Source organism: Notolabrus celidotus, chromosome 14 (assembly GCF_009762535.1).
Source record: "Notolabrus celidotus isolate fNotCel1 chromosome 14, fNotCel1.pri, whole genome shotgun sequence".
Classification (NCBI taxonomy): domain Eukaryota; kingdom Metazoa; phylum Chordata; class Actinopteri; order Labriformes; family Labridae; genus Notolabrus; species Notolabrus celidotus.
Window position 1 is genome coordinate 10384277 of NC_048285.1, and position 21882 is coordinate 10406158.

The 21882-nt window shown below is 40.3% G+C and overlaps 1 protein-coding gene across 1 annotated transcript; it reads left to right on the forward strand.

Moving 5' to 3' along the window:
• The first annotated feature begins 930 nt into the window (after positions 1–930).
• Positions 931–21615, forward strand: blmh (bleomycin hydrolase). The gene is made up of 12 exons (XM_034701318.1): positions 931–1075; positions 3764–3961; positions 4056–4165; positions 5592–5733; positions 5852–5940; positions 6039–6131; positions 13492–13647; positions 13737–13895; positions 14005–14072; positions 15695–15812; positions 16105–16171; positions 21309–21615. The coding sequence occupies exons 1-12, from the start codon at positions 1066–1068 to the stop codon at positions 21455–21457; spliced, it is 1359 nt and encodes a 452-aa protein (XP_034557209.1). The 5' UTR covers positions 931–1065; the 3' UTR covers positions 21458–21615.
• The last annotated feature ends 267 nt before the right edge of the window (positions 21616–21882 follow it).

The window sequence follows — 21882 nt, forward strand, 5'->3', positions numbered from 1 at the left end:
CGTATCTCCTTCTCTATCCTCCACTATCCCTCGTTGTGCTGTCAACCAAAAGACTAACATAATAAACTATCATAGAATTTAAATTCTAAGAAGATGTATAAATTGAGCCTTCTCATCTTGTGACATTTTTTTTTCTTCAAAAATGTGATTACTGTAAGCAGGGCAGTCAGGTAACATAGTGTTGGTTTAACTCTCTTATCCTCAGCCTGGCTACACTTTTAAACAATTTTTTTAGAAAGACTTTGAAAACATTAATAAATTGCTCACTTGTGAATTAAAGTCTTATTATGCACTTAACCAACAGGTACTTCTGCACTTGAAATAAGAAAAAAAACGTATTTCCAAACCGTGGCATGCTAATTAATATATGTTCAAGCTAAGGACCAAACATTTTTTACATACAATAAAAACTTGCTTTCAAACTTGCTATTTTAGCTGCATAACACATTAGAGGTACCTCATTAATTATTTAAAAGCTTTCCTTATAGCCTATTTAGGACCAGTGTTTGTTTTAAATGTATATCTAATCAGCTTAGTAAGCCTACTTTACCAAACTGATGAGTATTTGTTCTGCGCCTTCCCTTTGAACCAGAAATACAAAGGTGGACTTATAAAGAAACTGAAAATGACCGGCCTGTGTGGCATCCTGGACCACAGGCCGCTTCATGGTTCTACAGAGCCTGTCCACATGTCCAGTCCTTCAGGGTGGTCAAGGCCCCTCCGCTTCGCGTCAGTGTCTTGTCTCACCCTGTCCAGTTTATTTTTCCCATAAAAACCTGCTAACCATACATTATCCCTTACATAATAAATGTTTTTAGATAACTCAAAAAAAAAAACATTCTAGAAGACATCTCGCGACCCCCCAGAGGGTCCCGACCCACACTTTGGGAACCCCTGATCCAGTGAGCTTGGAACTCCGCCCCGCCGCTACGTCAGAACCAGTCCGTCAGGAGATAAACCAGCGCACCTTGTGCGCACCCACTGAATGACTGTGGGTGAATAAAAGAAACAAAGAGACAGAGACTTTTCGGGAACACAGACAACGTTCCTCGACATTTTTAAACCATGGAGAACGGTAAGTTTATTACTCAGGTCATCTTCTTCATCTGTGTCTGCTGTGAGTGTTTGTGTCTCCGCTAGCTTTGATCAGCCTGTTTAACAGCTGGACAGCTAACAGCTAACGTCCACTTGCTAAGTTAGCATTAGTTGCGTTTAATGGCAGCTTGATAGCAAGACTTTACTTTCGTTTTATCTCTGCCGGTAACGGTGACAGATATTACTGACAGACTGTGAAAGAGGTCCTGAAACCCACCCTTGAGTCAAATACAGATAAAGACGACCAGTAATTGGAACAACAAGAGCCCGGAAATGTTAGCTTGTGCTACCGTTAGCTTGTAATGAATGAAGCTGTCAAAGTCTCAGTGATAGTTTCGGTTCATCAGAGCAGTTTTATCACTTTAACGCTTTCACCTCTTTAATGATTAACGTTTAGTTTCAACAGTCTAAATCCTCATGAACAATCATACTATAAAACACTAAAGAATCCTGTGGTATATCACATACATGTGTAATACTTTGATTTCCGGTGCAATACCTCATAACCATGTGCAATATTGTAATTTATTCCATAACATACTTTATTATTATATTCATCTTCTACATGTGCACTCTGGCTTAGGCTAATTTAACTTATTTCATGTCTGTAAAAGTACTTCTAAACCTTTCTTTGTACAGATAGTATCTTTATTTTGAATTTTTGGATTGTGTTTAGGTTTCTATATTTATATTGTCCTAACCTTCCAGTGTTCCATTCACCACGTCAACTTCCTTGTGTGTGCGAGCTCACTTTGGCAATAAAGCTTTCTTGAATCTTGAAATTGTGTTAGGGCTGATCAATATTGTTTCGTTTTGTAAGTCAATTTTTTTTCTGAGACGTGTATTTCTGTTTATTTTTGTGAGGTACATTGAAAATACGAACCGTAATAGTACCACAATATTCTGACCTTTGAACTTTATATTTATCATCAGCTCCCCTGTCCTGTAACTGTCATGAAGGGCATAGTGGAGTGCTTATCTAATATAAAGCCACTGAATAATCCCTGGTGTGTAAATGTACCCTGGCTGCCCGTGCTTGGCCCCTCGCCATACAAAACCACTGGGATGCCTGGGCCCATCATTCAGGGCTCCACTTGTTGAATGACTTGACAAACTACATTCCTGACTGAATAGGAATCTAAATAGTTGGTGCCCAAGCCAAAAAAAAAGTTACATTGGCAAAGGAGTGCCCACCGGTACTCTCTTGAAATGTTCTGTAACTTGGTCTCTGTTCTGTTTCTGTATGACAATATGCTTGGAATGTGAGTTTGTAGTCGGTGGCTCTGTCCTAATTTGCATCCCAACTTTGTGTGGATGGAAAAGAGAGCACAGCTAAGAGGAGGTTAAAGTCCAGGTAGCATGCATGACTAGGAAATGTTCCTGTCAGAGTTTAACAGCTCTGTAAACCTATTCAACATAATTACAAACACACATCAGTGCAAGTTTGATTCAGTCAAGGTTTGTTTTCATCCCTCGTCTGCCTGTCCAATCAACCAATCAACAAATCAATCAATCAGTCAGTCAATCAATCAATTAATCAAGCTTTATTTATATAGCACCTTTCATACAAATCAAATGCAACCCAAAGTGCTTTACAGCGATTGAAAAACAAGAAAGAAGCAGAAATAAAACAATGGCAAGACATATAAGGGGAAAATAATAATAAAAATAACATCAAATAAATTAGAGACTAATGCACACCAGCAATAAAATGTGTAATTAAAATAAGTAAAAGCATCAAAATAAAGAATACAAATAGTTAAAATAAATAGATTTAAAAAGGGGTAAGCATAAGAGTTTAAAATAAAACTAAGGCTAAAAATATCAATAAAACTGAGTAGATAAATAAAATAAATGAATGAATAAATACATTTTGAAAAATAGAATAATAAAGAAACATTTAAATCCATGTTACATTAAAAGGTAAGTAATACAATTGTTAAGCCCTACATAAAAGCCAGACTGAATAACTCCGTTTTTAGTTTACGTTTAAAAGTCTCAATATCTCCGTCAGCTCCTCTCAGATCCTCCAGCAGGCTGTTCCATAGTTTAGGAGCGTAGTGGCTGAAAGCAGCGTCACCAAATGTTTTTGTTCTGCTCTGAGGAACAGCTTAAAGAGAGGAGCTGGAGGATCTGAGAGGCCTTCCTGGTTTATACACTAAAAGCATGTCCAGGGAGACTAGTAAAGCTTTCAAGAGTGTTCTTATCACACAGGGAGCTAAATGAATGGACACCAGTGAGGTCGGGTTGGCCCTCAGCTCTCCAGGATCACTTACAGCACAACTAGAAAGCACTCTAGATGGTCTCTTTCATTCTCCACCAGTGTTTAATGACCTTATTATATTCTTCCTATTGTGAAAATGGGGAAATGTAAAGGATGTGCTGTCATGTTATTTCTTAAACTGGTGTTTTCCAGCCAAGTGCTCATACAAGGGAAGGAGGAAGTCTGTAACTCTAAAGTCTACACATGAGTCATGGTCATTTAGATGGGAGGAAATTTCTCGTATTTAATGTTTAGTCAGCAACCTCACTGTCTAGCTGGGAAAGTCTTGCTATATTAAGTCTTCAGTCAACATTGTTCTACTATGAATCATGCACTTCCTTCTTTCTGTATTTCATCCATCTCTTTTTCCTGTTTTCTTTTGTCTCATGCTTTCTTTTTCTCAAGGTCTGAGTACGGAGAAGGTAGCCACCTTCCTCAAGCGGCTGCGGGCTGAGCCACGCTACCTGTTGGCCCAGAATGTATCGACCTGCATCGACCCGTTGGAGGTCTGTCTGCACCGGCAGACTGTCCAGGATACAGTGCATATTTTTCAGCACTCCATTCCCACTGAGGGCAAGCCCATTACCAACCAGAAAAACTCAGGTAAGAAACAAACAATGCAACTTGTTCTGTCTTTATAAACAAATGTTACCTGCAAACCACTCAGGATTGTTCTTATCATCTTTGTTTTCACCAGGGAGATGTTGGATCTTCTCATGCCTCAACGTCATGCGACTTCCCTTCATGAAAAGGTTTAACATAGAGGAGTTTGAGTTTAGTCAGTCGTATCTGTTTTTCTGGGACAAGGTAAGACTCTTCCTCATGGTTATTCACTCTTCATGGTCTACTTTATGTTTGATCTCCTTCCAGTGTAGATTGATTTCATCTGAATCTTCTTTTTTGAGGTTGTATAGTGTTGCATGCTGTTGTTGTTCTTTTGCAGTCAATACACAGTGTGTGTGTGTGTGTGCTTGTGCCGTAGCAGTATGTGCACTGCTACTGTGTTATTGTACTATAGTGTACTACTATACCATTATTGTCCACCTAAAACCCTCTTTGTGTGGTGTTGTCAGAGCTCTTCTACTGTTGACGTCACAGTGACACAAAGCTAAATGTTTGATCTCAGTCTCTCACAGGCCTTCTGTTTTTTCCCACAGATGTATAAGTAGAGAGAGGTTTCTTTTCCTTTCTTTTTTTAATGAAGGGGAATTTTAAATTGAGAAGAAATGCAAGGAAAGTGGCAGAAAAATCAAAAGTATTGCAAGAATGTGATACTGATCCCCTCATTGACAAGTCAGGGCAGCCACAGACATACAGCTGGTTATAGATAAAGACGTGATAAAAAGATATACACCCTTTTACAGCCCTGGGCATCAAATAAAAGCAATGTAGAGTTCTGACTGCTGCAATCGCTTTATTCTTCATCACACACTATGAAATTAAAAGGCAAGTCAAGAAAAACATTTTCAATTGATATGTTAAAGCAAAAAAGTTTACAAATTCAACACACAACAACATTTTCATAGTTAATTACAAAACTTGTGACACTGAAATAAATTATTATGCCAAATTAGTAGGGAGACCGGGGACAGTTGTAACATTTCACTCCTTGGATTTGAGATTAAGCCATGCATTTTCTGTTTGTGTTGCACAGGCATTTTCAAGGCCATTTATTAGCAGACACTTGAAGCTTGTTTGTATAGCAGTTTGAACACACTGGGTTAAAAGAGCTCAAAGTTATAGACACAAATGTTACAACTTTCCCCGGTCTCCCCTACCATTGCATTTTCGGTCCATCCCTAAAACACGTACATCGCACCGCCTATCAGGGGTGGAAACATTTCCACACCTGCCTGGAGACCCGTACTGGACGTAGCACTACGAGGCTGACAGCCACCACACACATGCCACTCTGCCGGCGATGGCTGCTCAGCTGTGTCTATGCATCATGTGTGTCAGCTGAGTGTGCAGAGAGGCCGCCGTATGTTTAAATTCTAGTTCCAGGGTAGTTCCCGGGCACCAGTTTCCAACCCGGAACATGAATAACTCTTCAAATGAATGGGCCCTGCTGAAACACTTAGACATACTATTTTGATTTCAAGGGAAATATAAGCCCAAATCAAGTTTACACTTCTGTATACTCCAACATACAGAAATTATTCTGTATGAAGTCACTTTCAGTTTCTTTGCACTGTCCATATTTCTGTATTTAGTTTAAGTTTGTTTTCTACAGATCGAGCGGTGCTACTACTACCTCCATGCCTGTGTGGAGACGGCACAAAGGAAGGAGCCAGTAGATGGACGCCTGGTCCAGTTCCTACTCTCGAATCCAACCAATGACGGAGGACAGTGGGACATGCTGGCCAACCTCATCGGTTAGTTGTCCTCATGCTGAATGACTGCCCGTAAACCCATTAGTTCGTGCAGATACAGATATTTGGTCACCAAATAGTGGAGCGGTTACTCACTCTAAATATGTCAATCTTTGTTCAGAAAAGTATGGAGTCATTCCAAAGAAGTGCTTTCCAGAGTCACACAGTTCGGAGGCCTCTCGAAGAATGAATGACATTCTTAACCATAAGGTACGTTAACGCATTTCCTTCTATTCAAACTCACCAAGCTCACACATAAAAGGAAAATGTATGTAATGAGGTAACACTATTGTTGATTTATGTTGCAGCTGAGGGAATACTGCCTAAGACTGAGGAACATGGTGGCCAGTGATGCAACTAAAGCCGAGCTGTTTGATGCCATAGACACCATGATAGAGGAGGTGAGACTGAAACCTCACATTCAATTGTTTGGCATAGAGTCAGTGACCTGTTCACCACGCCGTGTGTCAGAGATGATCAAGAGCCTTTTAAAGCACACAGAAGTGGGACCTCTGTTCACTAGAGCTGGGGTTCCCAAACCTTTCAGCCCACAACCCCCAAAACATAGGTGCCAAAGACTCGGGACCCCCACTGTCCCTCAAAGTGATTTAATGTGGCTTCATTTAGCTGGTCTGCAGGAAATGAGCCTACCTATATGAGCATGAGGCTGTGTTTCCTGTTCCTTTATGAATTAACCTTCTGCTACTGATGCTTTTGATCATTAACTGTTTACTTACCCTAAACTTAGGAGTCATCTGGCAAAAAGAAATGCAGAAGACTCAATACATTTTCTATTTTCAAGGTTTTTATTGCAAGTTTAGCTACTATTTTTGTTAATATTTTTTTACTTTAATGGGATAAAAGTACTATTTTTAGATTTAAAAAAAGCATTCTGGAAGAAATCTCGTGACCCCCCATTTGTGTCTCACATCCCCCAAGAGGGTCCCGACCCACACTTTGGGAACCTCTTACTTCCTTGAATTATTACAGGTGAGACATGTCCCAGCTACTGGGGGTAGTTTTCAGTCATGTTGACCATTCATGTAATCATCAGAGCCTTCAGCTGTGAATACAAAGAGAGACAACATGCATCTTAGATGTTTCATTTTTAAAAGCTGCTACCCTTTTTCAATCTTTACATTAGTTTCATTAAATCAGTCTTGATGGATTTCAGAGGAAGTTAGGAAGTCAGATTTATCCCTAAATGGTCAACTGCCGCAGGGTTTGCCATCATTTGTAAAACAATAAGATATTATTTATGGTTCAAATATAAAAAATGAAAAGGCACACTAGGGGGCGGCTGTGGCTCGAGTCTGTTGTCTCTCAGGGTTTGATCCCAGGTCTCTTATCCACGTGGCAAAGTGTCCTTTTGCAAGACAATTGACTCCAAAAACTGCCCCCGGTGCTGTGCTATTGATGTGTGAATGGGATTAGTTAACACTAATGTGCTCCTCACATAGCAGCATCTGCCATCATGAGGTGTAGAGGGGTGAATGTGATATGTAATGTACAAGTGCTTTGAGTGATCACATGACAGAGGAGTGCGGTATTAACAGAGTCCAGTTACCCTGTATCAGTACAGACCAGTACAGACTTCAACAACTTGAGGCAACTTTCAAAGTTACACCACTAAAGTCTTATACAATCCAAAACAACAATGTCATTCTCGTTTTTTTTTGTTTGTTTGGCTTTTTTGGGGTTATTTTTGGACACTCTTGCCTTTTATTGATAGAACAACTATAGAGAGACAGGAAATGTGTGGAGCAGAGGGTGGGGGAAGACATGCAGCAAAGGGTTGTGGCCGGGGAGTTGAACCAGCCACTGCTGCAACCAGGACTACATCCTCTATATCGGATGTTTGTGTAAACTGTTAGGCCAACTGGCACTCCTTGTATCTCTGTCAAAGAGGTGTTAAGGTAATGAAATCTTTTAGGATCATTAAGATGTATATAGTCCCTGATAGAGTAAGAATGACATGTTTTGTATCGAGAGGCGTTTCTTTTATTTTTTCCCTTTTATTGCTTGTAAATAGGAAAGACTGAAAAATCACTATTTTAATTTCCAGCTCGACAACAAACATCATTGATTTACAACAATGACACAAAAATCATTGTACACTTGGCAAGTATTTTAAGATATGGCAGAGCAGTCGTATCTGACTGCAAAGACTGTACATGTCCTTTTTTCAGTGTTGTAGCACAGTTCTCCTTTGACCAGAAGAGGGGGCTATTGAATAATAAATCACTGGGAATGGCAACATGAAATCTTTTTGTAGTGATGCCAAAGTCAGAGTGTTTGTTTTCGAGTTGTCAAATGAACTGCTCAGGTCAAGGTACAAGGTTCAGGGTCCAGCTGCCTGGCTCAAGTCTTGAGTTAAGGTTGTTGATATTCTTCTGAGAGGCACATATTGGTATGAATCTACGTACCATCTTCATACAAGGGATTAGCTCTATGAAAATCTCTGTCATGATGCTTTAATTATCACTCTCTAAAAAGTTATTTTTGATTAAAAAAATACAGTTTATGATTTAATATCAGAATAACTTTATTTGATATACAAGTTTATTAGTCAAACAGGTGACACTATAGTGCATAGATAGGCTTTTAGTTTTAGACAGAACTTATTGAAAATAAATTAAACTCCAAAACATGAATGAAAAGGTGAACAAGCTCCTTCATTGTAGGCAAATGTATTACGTTTGGAACATGCATGCAGTGACATCCAGTCACATGCAGACAATGTGTTCTTAGTGGCTTGGAAAGGTAGCGCTCTGTCGGCCACATGAGAAGCCTTATTTCTGTTTCCTGTGTGTTTGCACATACAGTCAGTCAATCAGCCTCCCATTGATATGCTTCACACAGAGAAGGGCTCCGGTTCAACAGCCTTTGTTGTGAGCTGATTGCTTGGTTGCTGCTGGATAGCTGCTTGTTTAAACAGTCGCTTGCATCTCAATGTGCCTTCATGGATGCCCAGCCATCACCACCCACACACAAACACATGTTGTGCAACAGTAAAGACTGTTCCCACCGCACAGCACGACAGAGCGGAGGGTGGAGGGTTGTCATTGTCTCTGTTTGTCCACCTGGAATTGGTTTGTTTTGTGAAACGCCACTCTGTCAAAGCCAAGTAGTAATTGAGGACTTGGTCAAAAGAACACCCAACACATGGACAGTCGAGCTGCAAGAGTATTATTTTCAGTTTGCTTTTGATCTTAAAATGACCAACATGCATATTCTAATTCATCAACTGAAATTAAATAAGACTAAACAGAGAGCAGCTGTATATTGAAAACTAAAATAAAAATATTAATGTCTAACAGGATGACAACAATATTTTTTTGTATTTGTATTAGGGATGTAAATTTCAAGTATATTCCGTGGTGGATCATTGGAAATGTTAACGATCAATTATCAATTAATCATTTAAAAAAACATAAACGTTTACCATGTCAAAAACAATGCCAAATGCGTTTTTTCACCTGAATTAAATTTTCCTTCAGGACAAAATGTATATAACTGACAGTATTGAATAGCTACGGATCGTGACGTCCCCCTGAGCGCTGCTTTAAAACCAATCATCGGTGGGAACCATATTGAAATACTGAACTCAACCTAACTGCGGGCGAACTAGTGTGAGGTACAGAGGCAGGTTTTGAGCCTCCTGGCAAACAGCTACAGTGTTCCCTCCTGTCAGTCAAGTCATGTCCTTGAATGGGCAAAACTTGTACTCTTAATATCTTCTGAAGTGTTACGTTATAAAAATAACTAACCCCCAGTGTGTGCCGATAGATAAATAAGCTCTTCAGACCGAAGCCGTTTTTTTTAACCAGGCTGTAAACTTATTTATTTCTTCTGCAAAGATCGTCTTTTTTGAATTGGTGTGAAGTGGTTTGCGGTGTTTCTGCAGCCAGCCTCAAGTGGACGCTTGTTGAACTTCAGTTTATAACACTTCCGCACAGGCTTCATATTTTGAGACTGGAGGTTGCCACTTGGTACAAATATTAACATCTGTATTATTAAAATTGAAACTGTATAAGTGAATTAGTGCCAGCCATGCTCTTCAACTTGAGAATTTGTGTGATTTTATTATAAAGTGAATAATGAATTTGTTATATTCAGTTGAGGATGATTTCTTTCCCTTTTTGTGATTGAATAATTTGTTTATTATCAGGAAACAAACAAAAAAAGATGATTAAAAATGGTCTGGTAAACAGAATTACCAAAGTCAGTCTAAGAAATGTCCTTTAATCCCATCTACTGAGCAACTGACCCACATGGAGTCCTGATCCACAAGACTCGAAATTGTCTGCTGTTGTTTCATAACTCTACGTAAGAGATGATGTACCGAGAGGCTGAGCATAACCCTGAAGGGAAGTGGAAGGGATCTGTCTGAACTTTAAAGGGGTTCCTCTGCTATAACAACCCACTCACTTTACACCATCCATATTTTTTTCCTTGGATCCTCACAATGAGCAGAACTAGCTTCCTTTGCATGTTCACAATCATTTCATCTTTCTGTGCACATGTGTTTCTCAAGATCAAAGTGTCAGTCCTAGTTTGCATGTGTGGAAGTGATGCTATCCATCCTCCTTACCTGGCAGATGTTATTATACCCTGCACTTCATCACATCAGACCCCCTCACTCTCCCATGACAGGCAACGGGGCCAACATCTCTGCTTCCACTCACTGTACCTATGGTGTACCTGGTTTAAATGGATCCCTGTGCATGTTCTCATTTAATTCTTTTCGTTAACTCTGGTTAGCCACATCGGTTAAAACCTGGCAAATCAAATGAATGTCATACCTCTGCATCAGAAAACTACCTCCTTTTAACTTGGACCTGCAGTTATTTCATACAGCACTTAAGTTTCTCATATAGAAGCTTTCAGGATGACCGAATCCATACACTGCAAAAGTTTCAGTTTCAAAGTCAGTCTTTTGTTTCATTCTGTATCTAATGTGTGTCCTTGTTTCTCTACTTTCACTTGAGTAGAGGCAACACACACACACGCACACGCACACGCACACACACACACACACACACACACTGTACATGGCCATACAGTTCTTCAAACACATGAGTGCACACAGATGGTATCCCTCACACCACAACTGTAGACCTTCCATGCTCCATTGCGTCATGGAATCAGAAACACCATGTGCGGTTCTGGTCTTGGCTCTGAATGCAAGGAGAGCGGCTTTTTGGACATTAATTTATGAGACAGCCATCAGAATCAGGAAGGAACAGTCTCTGAGGGTCAGTGCTGCTGGCCATGGGCGCAGTGGATTTGTTGATCAGTGTGAGGGGGGCTTCCCTCAGTACATGTCACCATTGAGGGTCGCAGCGACAGCTTTGCCAAATCCGAGATGTCCACTCACATTCTGAATTTCTTTTCACTATTGTTAGAATTTAACAATGACCACATGTGTTGCGTGTTTACAAAACATGGAAGTTTAATCAAAACCTCGCTCATTTTTATCCAAACTGTTTGTATGGTGTCATTTGCTTACACTCACAAGTCCAGTTTTTGGACAAGAGTTATAAATTGACCACAGAGTACAAACAAGGCATATGTTCTGCCTAAGTTTGCCTTGAGCGGGATTCCAGCCACCTGCAGACCCTAACATCTCTGCAGTATTTGGGCCTTAATAACCCGTTTACACATTGTGGTTTTGATTATAGTCATTGGACACATCAAAATCACAATACCAATGATTATTATACAATTAATTCTTAAATCATAACCCTTATGTACATTGATAAGACATTATTTTTTTCAATAATTATTACATTTATATTTCTTACAAATAGAATAATGTGGACCACACAGGTAGTACATGGATTAACTAAGGCCTCCTGCTAACCCAGCACCACCACTTTCTAGGAAACCGAGGTGCTATCCTAATGCACTCTTGTTCACTGCCTTTGGCAAACACTTAGGTGTGTTACTATCAATCCTAACTCCAGGGGATAGGTTCATTTTTGTCATTTTTGTCATTTTTAACAATTCAAAGTGATGTCATCACGTCAACAATGGAGCACAGATGCTATGAAACATAAGGAGCATAACACACTCTGTGCTTTGTCACAGCATTGAGACCTAAGGTGGATCTTCCGTTAGATACTGATGACATGAAGACAAAGTGACTTGTATGGAATTAATAATAAAAACAATAATAACTTGCAAATAATAATAATTTTATTTTTTGTATTTTTTAATATATTATTTATTATTCATTTTATCATTTGTATTTATTTATTTTATTATATTATGGGTGTAAAATACAATTAAAAAACAATTAAATTACCCAAAATTTTAATAAATTGAAATCTAAATGTGATTAGCTTATCAAATACAGCAACCAGCAATGACATTTTCTGTTAGTTAGTTTCTTGTCTGCTTCTTTTTTTCTTTTAGGACTACATTGTTTTAAATGGGGACATCATTTTAGTCATACTGGTAATTAACAGTCTTAAAAATAAACAGAATGGTGGAAGAATTTTTATTATGATCCTGTAAGAAAATGTTTTAGGTGGGTTAAGAGTTCAACTAATGCCTTTGACTACTTGACATGTGTATTTTTATGTGTCTGTACTTTTGTGAATGTAAACTTTTTTTGTGATGAAGCAGGGGCCACTGTGTTTTTGTAACCCTAACTTAAATCTCTTATTTTTCTATGTGCTAGAAATGTGTGGGCCAAGAATACTGGACTCATGAGGCTCAGTTTTTACAAACCGGGAACCAAGAATGTAATCTTTATGAAGTGGCATTCAATGTGTTGACTTAGCATGAAAAACTGCTGCCATGGCTGCTCTATTTCTCCAGGCAGAGTGAAAAAGAATGCTTCTGTCAGCTCAATATAAAGCTTGACAAAGTTTTATTTTTCTATACACCAGAAGCTGCAATCAATAAAAGAAGTTTAATGTAGTCTGTTGTAAATGTAGCCTTAGTGACATCCAAGGCAGTAAAAGTGTGACGTCTCACCATTAATCTTTATAGTCTGATCATTACTCACTGAAGTGCTCTCTGTGTGGCTTAATGTATTTCAGCCACCAACATGACGCTGTGCTTCATCTCAATATCTCAACACCTTCTCAGCTGCCTTTTGAGAGGAAACTCATCAGCCAGGTCCGGCAGTAGGGAGGGGTGAAAAGCAAAAGTGGGAAATTCCAATTCCAATATAACAGCCAGATAGACAGACAGCCTAAACAACCCGATTCTGCACACACAAACCCAGTCTGAACTTCAGCGCCACAGGAAGCCACATGTGGAGAGGGGGGCGGGGGAGGGTGTGGTGTGTAAATGGGGAAATGGAAGGATGTTAAAAAGGTGGACGGTTGAGTTGTGTTGCGGAGAGGCGAAAGGGAGGGAAATCGGGGGTGGGGGTGTTGATAGAGATGCACACACTGACTGATGAGTTGATACAAGGACAAACATTGTTAGTTAGATGAGAACACGAGGCACAGCAGTGAGTTCTTTGATCAGGTATGAACGTATAAGCCTCGGCCTGTCGCAACATAGGTAACAGCAAGTTTCATGTGAAGGGGCTGGGATTGAATCGCCAACCTATGTGACCACTACACCTCTGATGTTTTCAATTGCTTTTTCCAATTCACCTTTTTGCTACATTTATTTTCTGCACACCTGATTAGAATGAATTACCAACTTAAAATGTGAAATATGAGTTCAACTCAAACATGGACAGCTCACATGCCATCACTTTGTTACAAATGTTGATGTTTTCATTTTGTTGTGCAGGTGTTCCGGGTAGCCAGCGTGTGTCTTGGCAGCCCTCCTGAAACTATCTGTTGGGAGTACAGAGACAAGGACAAGAACTTCCATCGCATGGGACCCCTCACCCCTCAGGAGTTTTACAGAGAGCACGTCAAGCCCTTATACAACATTCAGGACAAAGTATGAGAACCATTTAACACATCACATATGCTGTATAGCTTGCCATTGAACACTGTTTGAAACCTCAGTTTCTTTCTTCCTTTTTTAAGATCTGCCTTGTGAACGACCCTAGACCCCAAAACCCCTACGGGAAGCTGTACAGTGTTGAGTTTCTAGGTAACATGGTTGGTGGCCGCAGCACTCTGTATAACAATCAGCCCATCCAGCTGCTTAAAAAGGCCGCGGCTGATTCCATCAAGGAGGGGGAGGTAGGTTTTGGAAAACAGACACAAGTGTAGAGACAATAACATTTGACTGCGTCTGCACGTTTGGACCTAATAAATCTTACATGCCTGCTGTGTTTTCTTTTTTTCTTAGGCAGTGTGGTTTGGTTGTGATGTCGGAAAACATTTCCATGGCAAGCTGGGCATTAATGACTTGAATGTGTGAGTATTATTTAGAAACATCTGGGGTTTGTTGTGCCCTCTTTGAAATGAGTGTATTGTGTATCGTAACTGTGAAGGTAAGGCATCATATTGATTCAGGATTTTCCATACGTCACATCTAGTCAGGGACAAAATATATTATTGACTTTTTTATGTCACTCAAAAATAATGCCACCCTGTATTGATTAACTTGTAAATAATATCCTCTCTCTCTCTGCTGACGCCTGTAAAGACGCTGGTGTGCAGCTGAAAAACAGCAACCATGATTTCAGTTTTTATCTCTGAGAAGTGAAATGGAACTTAAAGAAAAAATAAATAAAATAAGTAATGAATTCATTATTTCAAATGTTATTACCACACAGCCGGCTAATATCTGGCACACAAGTCTTATCTGTGCCAGTAATGCAAGGTTCACATCGCAACAGCAGCCGTTATCTCCCTTTATAAGGTGTCAGTCTCTCCGTAGGGGAAAGATGCTTATCTCTGCCCTGCAGGTTCGGAAGCATCTCTGTCTGCGTTGCTGGCGCCAGGCATTAATTTGCACACTGAACCAAACCAGCTTGGTGCCATAAGTCTGGAAGATCGGCCGTAACAGAGATGCTTCCAGACAGATCCTTGCTGGTGCCGACAGATCATAATTGGAAGGAGGCTGATGTGCATAATGCAGCCTTCTTTCTACAGTCCTGCTCAACAACATGTGAAAAAGAGAGAAGCTGTTAGCACATGCAGAATACCAGACATCTGAGATTTTGACTGTGGCTTTTTGTAGATGTCACAATCCTCCTGCTATCTTCGCAGAGAAATGTTACCATGTAATCCGGAATATGAGACGCAGAGAAAAAGGGTTTAAACTGCATGTCGCTAAATGCAAAGAAAGTCTTCAAGCAGGAACACAGTTTCTATGTAGACGTAAAGCTCTTTCTAGTTCCATCTGTTATCACCACCCTGCCAGCTACCTGTACAGTAGTTGAACACAGCTACAGCTGCATTAATAGGAACTGACCCACTGCCCTCGACCAACTTGATGAGACTCAAATCGACCCCCTCTGCTGGTCTCTTGTCTTAAATTGAAAAGTCTTTTTAATCAAACCAGGACCAAGATTCATTCACTCGATATTCTACCACCGTTTTCTGTAAATGTTTGATAACCTAATGAGGGAGAAAAGCAGTGAGTAAAAAGTGAGGCCACTAGACTGGTCTGCCTTGCAATTGGGACTGCTGTGGCTCAGTGGGTAGAGTCAGTCGTCTATCAATCGGAAGGTTGGCGGTTCGATCCCAGCTCTTGCGGTCACATGCCGAAGTGCCGAAGACATTGAACCCCAAATTGCGCTCGCTGTTGTTCAGCGGTTAGTGAATGTGTACGAATGAGATTAGCTAATACTGATGGTTCCTCACTAAATAGCAGCCTCTACGATCAGTGAGTGAATGGGTATGAATGGGTAAATGTGACAAGTAGTGTGTAAAAGCGCTTTGAGTTGTCAGACAGACTAGGAAAGTGTTAATAAATGGTAAATTGTAAATGGACTTATACTTATATAGCGGGGTGTTTTATACACTGAATTTTACGACACATATATCAAAGTTCCAACTCTGTATTCAGTGTGATTTGTTTGCATTTGCAGGTTCAACCATGAGCTTGTGTTTGGAATCTCTGTGAAGAACCTCTCCAAGGCAGAGCGACTGATCTATGGAGACTCCCTCATGACCCACGCCATGATTCTCACTGCTGTCACAGACAAGGTACCGTCAAACAAAACACACAGTTCAGGTGTGGGACAGCTCACTTATCTAATTTCAAATCTACAGCTCATATACAAGCAAACCAACAGGAACACACACACTCAGAGCTTTCCAGGGTGTTATGTATCAAAGCCTCGCTACGTGTTTATGCTGCTTTAATCAGCTTCAGTTTTTCGTAGTGATGTCAATTTCCCCCCTCATAAGTAACCCCAGCTGTCGGGACACTCTCCTTCCTCCATTCTCGGCTTCTCACTCTTATCTCCCAATCATGTTGTGTGTTTCTCTCCTTCAGGACGGGAAAGACGGCTACGAGAAGTGGAGGGTGGAAAACTCCTGGGGAGATGATCGTGGGAACAAAGGTAACACATTATGAAACTTTTGTTTTAGTCTATTACTCTGTGGTTTAAATATAAAGCACATTTAATTGCATATGTGCATTTATATGTTAATACTATAGACGTGTCAGTTTTGAAATTATGATTACAACTATTTAAGATGGTGATTCTGTCCTCTTTGCTTTAGCTAAACCAAACACACCACAGTGTAGCCTACAGCTGCATTCAGGTGGATTCATTCAGATTGCAAATCACTCATTATTGTAGTGGACTAAAGGAAGACGGTGAAAGAAGGTGGGCCCAGTGGAGAATACCAGCAACAGAAGGGAGCTTTGCTGTGCTCCGTGTTGCAGATTACAATCAGATGTGACTTTGCATCCTCACAGAAAGAGAACAACATGCGCAGTGTGGACAATAAGAGTCAGACAAGGATCTAACTTTGTTCCCTTTCCATTCTGTCAGAACATGTGGTTGGTCTTCCGTACGGTTAAGGTGTTGTAAGCCTTTCTTTTACTCACTGCCTGAATACATGTCAGTAGAGGGGATAAAGGCACTGCTGCAAAGAAACAAGTGCACTGCATGTGTGATAAACTTTAACTTCTTTGCACAACACATTTATAGTTTTATCTATATTGTGAAAATAACCGAAAATGAATTTTGAACACCCAGTCCCTCCTTTAACTTGATTGTTGCCTCTAAGGCATAGCTAGCTGAGATTAGTGTGAAACGGTTGCCTGCACCTGGAATATTTGCACCCTGTCTGCAGTTTGTAAAGTAAGAGGCGTCATGGTGGAGCAAAGTCGTTCCACCTCTGATCCTCCCTTAGAGGTAGTGACTGAGGCGGTATGGAGGGAAAAAGGTGGCAACGTATAGCCTTGGAGCTGGCAGAGCACGACAGGGCTGTGTGACGCTCCCACCGTGTGTTAATAAACCACACTAGGACGTCATCATTACACCGTTTCAGGTTTGAGTGTTGTAAGTACAAAGGCGTAGTGATGGCGGGACTCCGTTCCAGCGCTGTTACGTTATTGCAATGTGTAAGAGGCTTATTTCAGGTCAGCCATTCATTGCCCGGCAAAACACACACACACACACACACACACACACACACACACACACACACACACACACACACACACACACACACACACACACACACACACACACACACACACACACACACAGGTCAGCCTGTGCACTGTGAGTGACACAGACATACTCACAATATTTGCATTAGCCCGCTAACCAAAGTGACTGTTGGGAAAACATTTGAAAAGCCCTTACTTAAATGTATTCCAAGCTTCTCTTATTCCACAAACACCAGCAGATAGGAAAGGCCAAGGCCTCCCAGCTTTGTCTGCAGCCACATTAATAATGTGTATGAGAACAAAAGTTCAGGAAGTGGTGTGCACTTGGGAATCTGGGGGCTTTGTTTGTTTTACAAAAGCTGAGGAAAGGACACGAGAGCATGCAGGAGAAATGGAAGAGCAGACACAGGAATGAAGGCAATGAGAAAGGAGGTGAAGAGATGATTTGGAAAGAAAAGAAAAAGAAAGTGGTAATAGTTGTGAAGCTGAGGGAGGAAGTAAGATGTGTTTTAAGGGTTTAGAAAGGTTTGATATCTCCTTCATGATGTTATATTCATCATTATTCTTGAAGAGCCCCACAACAAAGGCCATACTTAGTTTTGTTGTTATTCGGTTGTTATTAATTGAACTGGTGAATAATAATTATAATGATTACTGATGTTTATAATGAAATTAATGAATCAGTGTTAATAACTACGGGGTATCACTCTGGAATCAGTGATTAATAACCAAAGTAGAAAATGCAGATTTCATATTTCACAGTTTAAAAGTCAAAGTTAAAATAAATCAATATTTTACTTTGAAATGAAAAATAAGGTTGAAATCTGAGCACTGACCTTCGCAACCAGCTGTCGACAATGATGCTAATGTTATAATGTTAGAAGACCAAGCATGTTGAAATATTCCACTTCATACAGGTTCATACTTTAAGCCAATCAAGCTTTAAGCACGAAACAGACAAACCATCCTACTGCAGACAAACTGAGAAACAAACATCGCTCATGTTTATCCTTTACCCTGAGCAATGTTTACACTCAACCTTCTTATTATTTAAAATAAAATGTCTCCCTCCCATTCCTGCGAATAATGGATTAAGCTCTTCTGTCCTATGTAAGCAATACGTGCGATTTTCCGACTAACGAGATTTGGCCCGACGAGAGCTCAGGAACCAACTAATCAACCAATCGACTGGAGGAGGTCAGCCTTTTTTGTCCCTTCTGGCAGCCTAAAGTTACACCACAGCTTTTGCTACTACTCTCCCTGACAGCTCTGTTGACAAGTCAGAAGATATAAACAGTAAGAATATGTGAGCTGCTACCTACAAGCTAAGCATACGAGTGCAGCTAATAAGACGAATGTCAGTAGGCAATCGCATCACAAAAGCTGGCAAAGTAATATTTTGGAGAATGCGACACTGTAGGAATATAAATTTCAAGTATTTTCCGTGATCAATCTTTGGAAATGTTACCGATCAATTATCGATTAATCATTTGGAAAAAAAACATGGACGTTTTCCATTTAAAAAAACAATGCCGAATGCAATACCTCTAACCAGCTGATTCACATCAAAACATACTTTAAACGTAAAACGCCTCACTAAAAGCTGAACGAAATATAAGACCACATGATGTTTGTTCCACGTGATAGAAAATCAAAACGAAAAATGTGTTTGAGCAAGTTCTTAACAATCAGTTAATCGATACTGGATTAATTGATGACATCCCTACTACACTGTAATCAGACATCTTCATCAGCTCTGATTTATCACACTACACTTGGAGTTGCCATTGCATGCATGCAGAAGTAAAAACCAGGTTTTAGTCATGGTGTCAGACCACACTGCTGTAGCAGAGCAGCATTTATCTGAACAGTAAATCTCAAAGTCAACGTCATAAAGTATGTTTCATTGCATTCATTTGATTCCCAAATCAAGATGCTGGTATGAATTGCTTTACAAAGTTAATATGGACCTAGACACAGAGGTGTAGTTTTTCTTTCTTTGTACTTTCCTTTAAAAATGTACTTTCTACAAACATCAGGATTCATGTTGTCCTGTGATAGACCCACGTTCGGGATTCCTCCTTAAGGGGGAAAGCAAGAGGGCTGCTATTCATTCTTCTAGCCTACAGTACATCCATCTGTTCTGAGGACAGGACAGTAAGCCTATCCCTAAAAACAAATAATGACACCCAACATTCATTCACACACATACACACAAAACATGCCACCCAACACGCGAGTTCCAGGAAGGCTTACATCAACACACAGACGGATACCACAGTGAGAACCAGGCATTGTGCCATTTAAGATTTGCGTACTTGGAAGAACACATATACACAATAGGCACGCCATCCCTGGCACATTGTTTTGAATTGTGGCACGTTCTTGTGGTTCCCCTGACGTCTTTGATAAGTCGGCTTGGCAGCAGGAGCAATGCTTTCATTTACCTAACTCTGAAAACATGAGAAGGGGAACGAAGAGATGCAGAGAAGGAGAAGAGTGAAGGGACATTATGAAATAAGAGTCAAATGTAACTTGTGTCTGTCAGGGATGCAAGTTCTTATCCAGCTTCCTACATGTGTCGGTTTTGTTGATATTTGAGAGGAAATCTCACTCCCAGGCTTTCACACAGGCGTTCATTTCAAATATGTGTTTATTTTGTAGCTTGAGCTATAGTACCATTTCATCTTTAACAGTGTTAGTTTAATCCCACAATGAGAAATGAGGGTACACTTTTATAATCACCCAGGATTCAGCTACATTGACCTTGTATGACTACATACACAAAGATGCAGAGAGCGGCAGACATTGTTTGCTTTTATCAGGGTGGGCGTCGGGAGGTGATGGCAGATGCGTTAAACACATTCAGCGCAGCAGGGTGAGCAAATAGAAGCCATGAGGGGTGGGGTCCCTTTCTCTCCATCCACCCTTCTGTCCCTACGCAACTTTTAGTGATCCAGAGCACTTTGAGGCTATTAACATATGTTTACACTGACAATTTATTTGATTTTTCAATGTATTTATTCCAAGCAGTAAAGAGAAGAAATAAATGGTGTAAATAAGCACAAATGTTATTCTACTATTCTGCTCTGAGAGGATTGTTGGCGATTTTAAGGTTTTATGTACACTAATAGGTTGACATGTCTTTCCTCAATTCCTGAGAGGACTATATTCAAGAGAGAAATTTTGAATAAACCATTTTTCCTTCTTAATGGTAGTCCTGCTTGAAAACACTCTTGCAAATGCCTTCATGTTTTCATTAAAGAGATATTTTCTGAGTATATTTTGCCATTGTATTTAAAAAATAAACTAGGACATTCCAGAGGACTCTTCATCGTTTCACCAAACTGCTGTTCGGTTTTGTCTCCTGTCCGCCTTGATTTCTCCTTGTTTTTCATTTGCTCTGACTGCCTTTGCGATACATGACGTCATCTGTTTTGCAAGGCACAAGGTCTAAGCATAGACTGTATAAATAATTAATGTAGTACCCGTGACTTCACCTATCTGTTTCTGAAGCCCTACTTTGAAGCCTAATGCGACGGGTGCCATGTTGGATATGCTGAAGTCAACCTAACTGCTGTCTAGCTAGTGTGAGGTAAAGAGGTGGACTTTGAGCCTCCTAGCCAACAGCTGCAGTGTTCCCGCCAAGTGGCAACCTCCGGCTGCAAGATTTGAAGCCAATGCAGAAGTTTTAAAAACCGCAGTTCATCGAGTGTCTGCTTGAGGCTGGCTCCGGAAGTACAGGAAATCACATACACATTTCAATTCTCAAGGCTGAGCTTGTGTCTAAGTTGATAAGGGAACCGTTAAGTATTAAGACAAATTGTGTCAGTGGCTCAAACTTGTTAGAACTGGTTGTCATCTGGACCCAGTTCTAAATAGAGAGGTTCAAGTGCTCCTTGATCATTACTCATTTTGCCTGTCTACTAAGTCATGACCCAGGGTACCCAGATATTCAACCAAAAACCTACAGTCCAGCTCACACCCAGGGTCAAAAACATAAACAAAGTTTGGTTTCAGTTTCCTATTAATCACAATCTATCTTAATTTGATTATCTGCTCTGTCTTTACAGGTTACCTGATTATGACGGACGACTGGTTCTCCGAGTACGTGTATGAGGTGGTCGTAGACAAAAAGTACCTAACCCCCGATGTCCTTGAAGTGATGCAACAGGAGCCAGTTGTACTTCCTGCTTGGGATCCAATGGGAGCCCTTGCATAACTACAGAAATGAAGATTTAAGCCCCAACCCCGGGTCTATTCAACTCCGCCCTGTTCCTTGGCTGCTTTTACTTCTCTAATTATTACTCCCCACATCCTTCCAAACAAGCCTGTTCTTCTAGATAAAATAATAAAGATTTTGTTTTCTTTTTTACTGGACTTCATGTGTTTCTCTGTCTATGTACACAGCCTCATTTAAATCCATACTTTCCAGGAAGGTGAAGTAAATGTAAGGCGCTGCATTTGGCATCACAGTTGATCTGGGTTCATTGCATCAAAATCAGACAGGATTAAGGAGTGTAACTGCAGTCAGTGGGACAGCTGAGTCACAACCGCTTAACATCTTCAGTTTAGTTGTCAGAACAAGAAGGGTCCATTCAGCATTAATGTCTGAGTGAGGGTGGGAGACTTTGGATATATGAGCAA

What these genes read in the sequence shown, in the direction of transcription:
- blmh (XM_034701318.1), top strand. An exon ending in ATTCCATCAAGGAGGGGGAG is followed by an intron (nt 13,896 to 14,004) that starts GTAGGTTTTGGA and finishes TTTTTTTCTTAG; the next exon opens with GCAGTGTGGTTTGGTTGTGA. An exon ending in GGCATTAATGACTTGAATGT is followed by an intron (nt 14,073 to 15,694) that starts GTGAGTATTATT and finishes TTGCATTTGCAG; the next exon opens with GTTCAACCATGAGCTTGTGT.